Source organism: Salvelinus sp. IW2-2015, unplaced genomic scaffold, assembly GCF_002910315.2.
Source record: "Salvelinus sp. IW2-2015 unplaced genomic scaffold, ASM291031v2 Un_scaffold2219, whole genome shotgun sequence".
Classification (NCBI taxonomy): domain Eukaryota; kingdom Metazoa; phylum Chordata; class Actinopteri; order Salmoniformes; family Salmonidae; genus Salvelinus; species Salvelinus sp. IW2-2015.
The window spans coordinates 86,118-98,802 of record NW_019943549.1 but is presented as its reverse complement, the minus strand read 5'-3'; the positions used below and the strand labels follow the sequence as shown (position 1 = coordinate 98,802).

At 44.4% G+C, this 12,685-nt stretch overlaps 1 protein-coding gene across 1 annotated transcript in view; it reads right to left on the bottom strand.

Moving 5' to 3' along the window:
- ltn1 (listerin E3 ubiquitin protein ligase 1) overlaps nt 1-12,685 on the bottom strand; it is a 78,884-nt gene that overhangs the window by 24,336 nt on the left and 41,863 nt on the right. Inside the window, 2 exon segments of the mRNA XM_070440099.1 lie at nt 2,245-2,398; nt 12,111-12,139. Of these exon segments, the coding sequence (XP_070296200.1) occupies nt 2,245-2,398; nt 12,111-12,139 (183 nt within the window).

The window sequence follows — 12,685 nt, the reverse complement described above, 5'->3', positions numbered from 1 at the left end:
GCAGTTGTAGCAACAGCAGTACAGTAGTAGCAGTCATACTCTGTGTCATAGACCACTCTGGTCAGCAGGGCACACACACACAGGTGGGCAGGCAGTCTGCTCGAGCCTCTGCCTTCCAGACCTCCACACAGGGGTAGTCACAGACCATCTCAGACGTCCAGACAGCAGGGGAGACCTCACCCACTGAGACGAGAGAGAGAGAGGGGGAGAGAGGGGGACACCATATGAGAAGGACCAGGAAAGGGAGGTAGGAGGTACAAGCGTTTAAGGTTTTGTTCCAATCAGGTTAAAGCTTCCACTAAATAGTAGTCTCTACAGTGAAGACACATAATGAGTCAGTTGGTTTGTTGTTACATCTAGTAATGTGACTGGCTGTGTCGTACCTGAGGGGGGCAGGGCCTGTCTGATCTTGCTCCACTTCTGATTGGCTGGGAGTCAGGAGAAAGAGAGAACTGAGAGAGGTGGGCGGAGCCGTCGCTGACCAAACAGGATCTCAGTGTGTCAGCTAGGTCTCTGGACTTGCTTAGATGCATCGAACCTGCTGCACTGTGAATCTAAACTATCATCATGAAGAGTTCACGACCGAGCTCTTGACTAAAAAACCCCGCCCCCTCACAAGGCAAACTAGAGTGAACCAAAGAAGCCCCAACACATCCACTGACACCTGGCAGACGATTAGAAACACAGAACATTCAGGACCTAGAAACCAACAACCGTACAGGACTGACGAGACTCAAACAACATACAACGCAAACATCCAGGACCTGATAGCAAACACCTGGCAGTGACCTACTGCTTCTCTCTTATGACTTTAAATGGATTAGGGACCGACATTCATCTACGAAGGTACATCTAGGCCCTCTGGAATCACATCGACACATACCACGTATGTTTCTCCATTAGTACACACTGCCTGGACTGGGGTATACGTAGTCACCTTGAGTCATCCAACACATCCCTTATGTCAGCACACAGTCTGAACCTTCTGCTTTCTAGATACTGTCGAGAATGTAATCTCATATCGCTATTCATCAGGATTATGACATCAGACGTGTGTGATTTGCTCACGATACCGTAGTGATTTAGTGCTTTGAGAGATGGTTGTGTGTCTCGAACAATAGTGTCAAATATGAATCAGACCTGATGATAGACCTGTGATAGATCCTGTGTAGCGCTGGTAGTGTGTCGTTGATGCTAGTGTATGTCAGATGCACATATGTGTGTGTAGATCATCAGAGCTCGTGTGAGAAGCAATGCTCGCTCGTGGTGTGTCGTAGACGTTGATGACGTAATCCCACCCCCAGCTCAGGAGTGGTCACACGCGTCAGATACCAGACGATAGCTCTAAGTGGAGACGGTGGTCATTCCAACACATTACACAACCCACCATACACATCCTTGATACCTCCTCCTATCGTAAGCGAGAGATAGCACGTAGGAACTCCTTGAGAACTCTAACGCCTACAGACTGAGGCGAACAACACACAGAAACATCAGACCTAGAACAACACCTACAGACTGATCGAACAACAAATAGAACATCAGACCTAGACCAACACCTACAGACTGATAGAACAACACACAGAACATCAGACCTAGAACCAACACCTACAGACATGATCGAACAACACACAGAACATCAGACCTAGAACCAACACCTACAGACTGATCGAACAACACACAGAACATCAGCCTAGAACCAACACCTACAGACTACATAGAACACACAAGAACATCAGACTAGAACCAACACCTACAGACTGATCGAACAACACACAGAACATCAGACCTAGAACCAACACCTACAGACTGATAGAACAACACACAGAACATCAGACCTAGAACCAACACCTACAGACTGATCGAACAACACACAGAACATCAGACCTAGAACCAACACCTACAGACTGATCGAACAACACACAGAACATCAGGCCTAGAACCAACACCTACAGACTGATAGAACAACACACAGAACATCAGACCTAGAACCAACACCTACAGACTGATCGAACAACACACAGAACATCAGACCGAACCAACACCTACAGACTGATCGAACAACACACAGAACATCAGGCCTAGAACCAACACCTACAGACTGATAGAACAACACACAGAACATCAGACCTAGAACCAACACCTACAGACTGATCGAACACGTGGAACATCAGATCAACATCTAGAAGCACATAGAAAAACATAAAATGAACCACATAGATGGAGAAAAAAAACTTTGTTTACCTTTTGACTCCCAGGGAGGAGGTGAGCAGCTGGGTTTTGACCCAGAATGCAGCGCTGTATAGGAAGCTGCCCTCCTTCACCTCTGACCCCGAGTGATGGACCAAAGAGAGGACACCGGCATGACACACCTGACTCAGCTTCTTCAGCAGGGAGTCTGGGGGAGAGAGAGAGAGCTGTTCGTGTGTGCATGTAACCAGTGTGTGTATCTAAGGTGCATGTGTGTACCTGAGAGGTGCAGGGCATTTCAGCCGAACTCAGGGTATGGCAAAGAAATGGGGGAGGGGGTTACATTTGATAAAAATTAAGCTAATTTACACAATTAAATAACTGTAGCCTGCAGTCAATAGGAGACTTAACATTCACCTCAGTCAATAGGAGTTATCACATAATAGAAGTTTTCAAAATTACTCTCCCCTTTGTAAATTACCCATACGACCACAACCCCCAAAGAATGCGGCTCATTCACAATCAGAAAAAAGAGAAAATCTCAAACCCAAGCCCACCAACCCCAAGGTGATACCAGGAGCAGACGCCCAGCAGCGCCACCACCCCGCCAGCCAGGTGGGACGACTGACCCCCTCCCATACACCTGCTGTCCCGTTCCCCTCACTGAGCGTTAGCACTTAAGGCTGCCGGCGACAGTAAAGTACACACTCATAAAATCGGAAAATAACTACCAAATAACAAATAACCATAACCCTTATATAACATGAACCGCCAAACCAGCCCGGCAACCGTACCCCCTGCCACAACCAATTGAGGCCATCCACATACGCTGCCATCCCCTCAGACCACACCACCACCACCCCTGCTCATCGTTCGATATTTTTAGCTGACACACGTAAATTTAAAACGCAGTCACCTCTTCCTTACTATTATTGCATGACAATCGCGCTTGGAACTAACACGACGGCCAAGCTACGCTCAATAATCTAACAGCTCCGTAATTATATACAGGAGAACACCCCCCAAGTTAGACCCCTGTACGGAAAGCACTGTGTTCATTCTCTACTCTGTTGCATTCACACTAGACCCACAATCCGACATCCCAACCATATCCACCACATCCGACCACCGCCATCCAACGCACCACCCCAACCCAAACACCACCCACACGCAGCAACCACCCAACGCACTCGACTGCAACCCAAATACACGCGATAACCGCCAACTAACATACACTCATCATCACGTAACTCTTATCCAACCTCCCCTACACTGACATCAATTCCCCTACAATCATAGCAACTCTGGCCTCCACACCTGCACCACCTCACCCTTAAAGCCTCCATAGCTCCGCCTCACTACGCCATATGCCACTCCCAACTCACTACCTCAGAGCCCTGCCTACAATCTCAAGGACCCCCTAAACCCTCTAGACTCCTTAGCCCGCCAAACTTCACTAACCTAACTCTGTAGCCCACGGTTTCCCACCATAACCAAGCTCTTCTTAATCCCTGCAGAATTCCGCCTTAACTCATTAGCTCTTCAGTCCCATTCCAACCCCCCTAAACCTATAGCCCATCTGATACTCCCCACCACCATTCCCAACGACAACTCTCTAGCTTTCTACCCTGAGCCAACTCCACATAAACTCTTAGCTCCTTAAAACCCCTGCAAATTCCTAACCTCTTAGCTCATGCAGCTGCCACTCCAACTCCTGCTCTACCTAGCCTGCCCAATCTCCTTCACCACTCTACGCCTCGCTAAACGCCCCAGCCACATAATCACCTAACTCTAACCAGCTTTGTCACTCCTACTCCCCTACAACTCCCTAAGCTGCTATACCGCCCCCCAATGCCCACCCACGTCTCCGAGCTGTAGCGAAGACGCCATTTGCCTAAACAATCTCAGCTCCAGTAGCCCCCCAGTTCCACCCTCACAATCTTAACCATCTATAACTCCATTCCTAAAACTCTAAAGCACTCATAGTAGCTGCCCAATTTCCACCCTAAACTCTCACTCTTGATAGCACCAATTCCACTAACTCTTAGCTCTTCTCCCCCCCCACAACATCTCCCACTCTAGACTCAACAATTAAACTACCACTTCCCTCACTCTAATAGCTCAATTGTCAGCCTGCCCCTCAGACCTGAAATCACAATATGAAATCTGTAAAAAAAGACAAAATTACCCCTCCACCTCTAATTCAGATAAGAATACCAAATAAAAAAATAACAAAAGAAAAGAGAAGATCAAAGTAATAAATAACACAGACTAATACAATACATACCACATAACATAAGACCTAACCGAAGGATTCTTATACCCAATCACACAAAACTACATGCGGAAAACCACTCACGATATCTCGACGAACCGCGTGCAACAGTAGATTAGTATAAGACCGCAAACTACCAACAGAACAACCAAAAAAAAAACAAAAAAACGACACGACGTAAACGAGCGAGCTTCTGGCCAACCTGGCCAGGCCTGATGTACCCGTGAGAACTAAAAGGAACTCACCCGGCTCCGCCCCAAATACAGAACACCGCCTAGCCATCAGACCTAAGACAGCACTGTGCTCAGCTATAATCAAAACGGTGAAATCACACACACACAAACCCAGCACCAATCTTTGTCAAAGACAACACCAAGAACGCCAGAAAACCAGGACCCATAATACTGCAACACGCACATTATAAATATACTCCTACCTAAAAGCGCCAACATCCATTTTAGCTCATTTCAACATGACCATAGTCGCGGAACAGTTCAAAACTAAATATACACCTCGCCGAAGGCGTCACCGTAACCGCTCCGATCAGATCCCCTAACCTACGTTCACTAACATTTACCTTCCACCTTCTAGCAACTACAACAATCAAAGCTCCAACTATCGCAACATCAAATATTCATGACATAAAACGAAAGAAGCAAGAAATAGGTTCCACACAATATATACGAACCGGCCAAACCATTCGAAATCGACAAGATAATCATTTGGCCCTAAACGAATCACAAGAAATACCCCTATCGGTCCCTAAAGTCCGCCCAAACAGGCCAGATAAAAACACCAGCCAAGTCAGAGCATTCCCACCTTCCAGTTAAACGCCTACCACGATGATTATAATCAATTCATACACCGATTTGGAAAAATTTTGCGCTACAACCATCTGTGCAAACAAATACCAGCGAATCACTAACACTAGCCTCCAGCATAGCGGTTTCACTTGCTGGGAGAAACCGAGCACACGCCAAAACAAAGCGTCCAGAACCTCAATTTGAAAGAGGCAACGCTAACAATACAATCAAACGCAAACATACCCCTTCAAAACACAAAGAGACAAATCAAGACCCGAAAATACAACCATCCCAACGCCAAAAATGGAAAATTCGATGAACCCAGTGACAGCTCAACCGTTCTTCGGACACCCTCAACATCCCGATGCTAACTATCGCCACTGGCTTGACACCACCACGAAGGATCACACACCCCAACGACCCAGACAGCATCCAAATATCTCAGACCCATGTCTCCTACCCGGAGTTTACACGACGTAACAGAGACTACACCTTCCTATATGCTTCAACAAAGCAACAACTAATGAAACGACCATTTGGGTGCTTTCGCGTAGTCAAACAAAGAACAAGTACCTTGAAAAGACAGGTTACTACACAAAAGAGTCTGCCAAAACCCCACACCGGGCTCCAAAGACGCAAACGATGTAATAAGAGTATATAACAAATACCCATTAGCAGCACGAACAAACAATCTTAATACACGCTCCACTTCAACAAATTCTCGCTTAACACCTAGATACAGACACTAAAGCATAACCACCAAATTAACAACAAAGACACAAATAAATGAAACAACCAGACACAATAAACACAGGAAAAGAACAACACATTACTAAGGAGTACATTTCCACCTATATCATTAAGCAAACTCAGGAATTAGAGGAACCTCGACAGGAAGTAAATAAAAGATATCTATCACGCGAATTTCATACAGGATAAGCCACCTTACGTTAGTTACCCAAATGTTCACAAAGGGACTACAGCCATAAGAAACTATTCCAATACTTCTATTTACTAAACCGCCAAAAGCCCCAACTATTGGACTGATACTATCCAATCAAAAACAAAAATGAGAGAAAGGACTATGAACTTGTGCAGTGCCCTCCCCAAAGTCACTAAACCTGAATTTATTTTACTCCGCATAAACCGGTGCCCAATGAGCACACTACGATATTATCATGCCTAAATAGCAAAATCTACAAAAGAGACGAATTAGAGCCTCCGTTTAACAGGCCAAAATTTAGAACCGAGGTATTTATGTAATATGGTTCTTAAAGTGACACCTGTTATACGTCTAACACCTACTGAAAATCGTCATTAGTAATGTAACGCTCCCCTGACCACTATGTGGGGCTTATCGAGTGGGAAAAATTATACATTACTCCCGTATTTATTACATGTCCTTCAACAGTAGCTCCCCAAATTCCCCCCACGCCCCTCAGGCCCTCGTATCTAACCTAAATCAATCAAAACAAAAAAAGTAAAAAATTATTATCATGCCATACTGCCTCCTAAAGATTAATCTGGTCCCTGGCTCCTCACTTTTCAAGTTAGAAATCTTGCCCCTATTAGCGCACCCCAGATTGCAACACTATACTCGAGTCATCGCACAAAGAGACTCAAGACACCATTTTGACCACCCCTGTCCCCGTCATCAAATAATGTTGGATGTTTTATTTTTGTTTTAATTAACTTAGCATTGTAAGCTTAGTAACACGGTCTGCACAGAACCCACCGTAGGATAACAGATCGGTTGGTTGCTACCCATTGACGAATTTTAACTATCCCGCTCCAGCAGAGCGTCAACGGAAATCAAACAAATACGTTCTCCTGATGGTACTCCATCCCCAGTCTTGCTCTTTCTTCCCCAGAGCCACCTAATTAAACTCGTAGCTACATTGGCAAATTGCGGATGTCCGTTTTGAAAATCAATTGCTCCAATAATGTACCCAATACTTCATGCTACCCTGTCGCGGGGCTCCGCTTAAAATGTGCAATCCGGAACCTGTCACTTCCCTGATATACCTCTCTTCATCCCGGTGATACATTTCGCCAAATTTTCCTGCTGGCATTGGTCGTTGGATCGAGTGACCACTTGTCCCCTCCTCAAGCGAAAGTGTGAGTATGCCTGGTTAGAACGGGGCATTACAGTAGACGGATCATTTTAAAGACCACCGTTCGCAGCCGTCCTTGATCCCTGTAACCATCAGCATGAAGGAAGTAAAGCCTCCAGGCATCAACCAGTTATTCAACATTTCACAATGTTAGCTAGGCGCCGTTGAACGTGCCGAATTTACATCAAATTCTCCAATGTTCCTGTCTGGATGTACAACGTTTAACACAATCGTACTCTCTATAGTGTTAAAACCCTAGACCTTCATACCGGATTAAACTAAAAAATGTGTTGAAGTATCACCTAGTCTAACTCAAAATCTTGGACAGGTTGTTCCCGTCGTAAAACCATGTCCAACATCAATCTCAATTATATCCTGGTCTTGAGAGCTGTGTCGGTTGTACATCATCTCAAGGTAATGGAACATCTGTTAGAAGATTGATTCCAATATTCATGCGACCAGAGATGTTAAGTATATGTTCCACTTCGGATGGCTGCATTAATTGGATTTTCACCAAGTGCCGATCACTGGTACCGATGGAGCAGACTTTACTCAAGAATTGTAATTAAATACTCCACCATGGACTGAATTTCTCTCAAACTTTCATCGCCAAATCTGCTTGCTAAGTTGAACTCCATTGTAATGCAACACTATAGTACACATTTGCTCAAGGACTCTAATGGGTTGTAGCATGGTGAACACAGGCTTGCCTCCACTTCCGGTCAAGCCATAAACTAAAAAGTAAATTTGATCATGCATGTAAACATCGAGAGACATTTATAGTGCCCTCAAAGAAACCACCATTAATAGATTGTGTTTTATATGAATTCGTCTGATGGGAGCGACGTCCCACGTCGCGGGATTGAACTGCTTATAGAGCATCAAGTCACCGGTAATGGAAACCAAAACATGTGCATAACAGAGATCATTGGAAAAGTGCCTACCGTAGCCCAATAGATGATAGTCCGATATATCGTGGATCCCCTCTCTCTACTAAATTATGTGGATTTGTCTTACCAGTATATTACAGCCTCCTCAAACACATTACCATTGTTCCCAGTCTATCTGCTCAATTACCCGATACTTGACTTGCTAAAAAGTGAGCACACAGCCATGCAATAGCACACTTGGTTCCACATAGTCAACGAAACATAACTGATATTTGCTAAGGCATAGGGACGAACTTACCCATCTACAAAAAATCAGAGGCGTATATTGTCACTAGAGACACTTTCCCACTCGCCCCATAGATTCAACCAATGCACTATTTCCCACATCCGGCAACAGTGTCCAAATTCGCCCTGAGAGCTGACACTAAGTACAAGCTTGCCACAACGATGCTAAGGTCCTATTTATTGGTAATAGACAAAAGCAACATCTAAGTGAGGCCATACCAACGGCCTCTAGCCGCTCAAAAAGTATGATGTGTAGATGCCACCCTAAATGCTCATCAACATAACCGTGGAGGATATCGGCTACTTCGGAGCCGCCACACGCTCAGCAATGGTGATGAACAGTCATCTGTCACTCTAAAATGGTGAGCACACACCACTGCAATCTCCATAGAACACAACCATCGTCCTGCAGAGCAATGCTCAAACTGCTTGGAATCAAAAACGCGAGTCAATTTGCCACAAAGAAATCAGTACTTTCAGATACGTCCATGGTCCCTGTCACCGATAGCAGACCCACCTTTCCAACAATTCAGTACCTAATCAGGTCAGAATCTTTCACCCAGCCAAACAAGCCTCTTGCCGCTAAGCTTGGCCCTATCCCTGTAGTACCAAGATTAAGGTGCTGTATTTAAACGTCCTAGGGACAACAAACAGGATCTCAGCCTCCATAGAGTAATGTGTGATAAGTAAGGCCCACAGAGCTCACAGTAGTACATAGTAAACCTGAAGAAGCCCATTGCTGAATTGAGTTGCTGTATGCATGTGAATAAAATCATTCATGCCCTACTGTGATTGTCAAGCCCTAACCAGACGATTCCATATACTTGCCCTGGAAACCCAACGTCAAGCACAATATAATCTAGTTATGTAGGGTTTCCATAGATATCAACAGTATTCCATTGTATTATAAGCTTTATTATATAATTGTATATGGATCACACGAGATAGCATCCATTGTAGCCGTCACACAAGCCATAAACATCACCATGCACAATACGCTAATTTGTAGCTTGGAGACACCTTAAGTTGTGCTGCTAGACGCACACATCCCGTTCATCCAAAATTAGCTCACTGCAACTGATCAATGACAATAAATATTCCTACATGAAGGTATATGGTCGCATCATTGATCTAACATATTGAAATACATGACATCAAGTCATCTTCAGCTGTAACGTTTACTAGTGAATTACATATGTATGGATAAACATCACTAAATACCACTTTGGTAATTCCTTAGACATGATGACTTTAATTACTTAATATTGGGGTCAGGCCACCATATATTCCATTACCCAGTGGCTCGAAAACTATCATCCCTATGTATGGGTAGCCTATTTACAAGACTTAGAATCGATTATATCACAGTATGATCCATGTATCAAGTGTTTGTCCACCTCGTATTGGTACACTAAAATATCGGTGACGCAACATACACCCGATGTCATCCAAACCCTGATCTCCAGCATCGCACGCCGTAAGACAATCACGTCTTTGGTTTCGCTGAGAGCTTCCCTAAAAGATAAAAACAAGACAGAAGCATACCACGGCACTATCAGACTGTTCAGCAATCGCGCCACAAACAGACCATAACCCATTCAACTAGAGATGACAATACAAAACTAGTAGTCCTTGTAACAGACACCGGTGAGAGTCATCTCAGAAACCTACGAACTCATCTCGTTGCGTCATCTCTCGGCCGCGCAGCGGTGCTTTTCCATGACCTACACACCAAAACGTCTCTCATCCCCGGAGCTTTTCAAGTGTCTACACTACCATGAATTCAAGGATAAAGAGTACATTTCACACCAGCGGAAAAGTCGTCCAGCTGAGCACTTCATCAGAATCACATCCACTACAACGACACTGCAGCATATCCTTGAAGTGTGAAAACAGTCGCACTAAGAGCTTTGACAAAGTTAGAACCCTAGAGGTCCAAACATCACATTACGTCATCTGAATCAGAATTCTACCGGCCAAAGCTACGGCGGCATCAGCAGAAACCATTCAGAGCCAACCCACATACTGTCTGCAATGCCACACGGTACAGCTTTACAACGAGTGTGTGTCAGAACGGTATCTCAGAGTATATCCATCTAGATGATCCGACATTTCCTGGCTACACCTTTTACGTCACATGCCTGTCCCCAGCTTCAATACAACTAGGCACTCAGCACTGTATACAGGCTTCACAAATAACTCTTATCCATGTACTTATATAGAACGCAAAGATGGATCATTAGAACCCAAGGCATCCAAGTGCAATCATCACACAACTAACTTGTGGCAAATCTTATGAAGTGCGATAAAAGACCAACTCGCCTGAGTTCTTGTACGAAACCCCCCATCATGTGTACTCAGCTGATTTGCTAAGCAGCATGAGTCCATGCCCCATCCTGGTCTGTTGGCACGTACTCATACAGGCTCTGGTTTTTCATCTGGTGATCGTAATGTCGAGCACATGCGTCACTCTCCCTAATACCACACTGGCACCCTCTATACTGGCGTCCCTTCTCGGATCGCCAAACCTATTGACTCACAACTCTCTCACACTCACATTCCGCACACAGAGCACACAAACTACATCACAGTCTCATTCCTTCAGCAAAGACACGATGAGGCCACACGTCCAGACCCACCACACACACACCAACACACAACAACACGACTACTACAGAATCAGACGACACAACACATGCCACACCCTTACGAATACCAACGGATCACCACTATCATATTCTCAACTTATTATTATCTTGTATGCAGCGGTGCTGTTTAGATAGCGGCTAAAAGCTCACATTATGAACCCGCTGTGGCGAACCGGAAAGACGACGTGGTTTCATCTGTGACGTGGCATCCACGTTCTTCACCCGTAACACACTGCCTCCTACTGGCCTCCGCTGAGGAGCTACTGCTCACTGTCTTCAACACTCACGCACAGGACCAGACACACACACACCTGTCAGGTAAGACACACGCTCCAACACACACACAACACACCACACACACACACACACACACCACACCACACACACACACACACACACGGGACCAGACACACAGTGTTTTCCATTAGCGTCGTCTAATCAGCCGGTTACATAACACATTTTCAACTTTATAAATGGAACTAGGCTTCTTTTCATTTAAAAGCCTTCTCCCGCTAGAATGAACGATATACGTCTTCTAGCGATCTATTGATAGGACAGCTGCCTGTCAATAAAGTCGCGCATGACAGGGAAGCTCACTCTGCTATCTGACCCACCTCCCGGTACTGTTTGTGTGGCTGTGATTGGTTGCGGTCAAATTTCATTACATGGAAGAGGGGAGAGAGGGCATGGTCATGTATTTGCACGTCCCAACGATCTAAATCCACTTATTTTCTGTCACATTCATTTATTTCTTTTGCGTGTTTCACATAGGTTTCCTTGAAAACCAAATCTTTCATAGGATGTCGGGGCTTGCCAGACAGTGACGCAAAAGTTTAGGGACTCTCGTCTTGTCAGTCAGTCTAGCCTACCGAATCGCATCGCTGAGAGAGAACGTTTATATTGACTCGATAAATTGCATAGGTTCCTGGTAGGCCTAGGCTTTTTGTTTATTATCTGCAGATCAATGATGATAACATTTTGATGAAGATGATGGACCTTCACTGCAGGAACAATTAGGTAGTGGAGAGACTCATTCTGTTCCAAATAGGATCGTTAGGGCCCTCGGGTAATCCAGGCGTTAAAACGGAATTCAACAATATAAACAAAATGCATTGTCCTTAGTGGGAATCAATTAAATGTATTTACATTTTATTAATTATTATGAGACATGAACAGAATGCATAAAAACTGGAATAACTAAACGAATTTTTGAAAGAAAACGGAATCAGGCAAAAAATATAGCACTACCTATGGATAATTTTAAAGTATGCTATGTCAAATCAGAAAGATATCATTCTTAAGACTGATTTAACCTTTAATAACATTTTCAAGATAAACGTAGGTTTGTTACTTAATTTTCTTTTAATAAAAAACATAATTTGAAGAACCAACATTACTATCCTCATGATTTGTGTAAAGGAAGCTTTAATTCTCAAATTATTACTTTATTAAAACAGAAAAATTAGAACAACTACGTTAT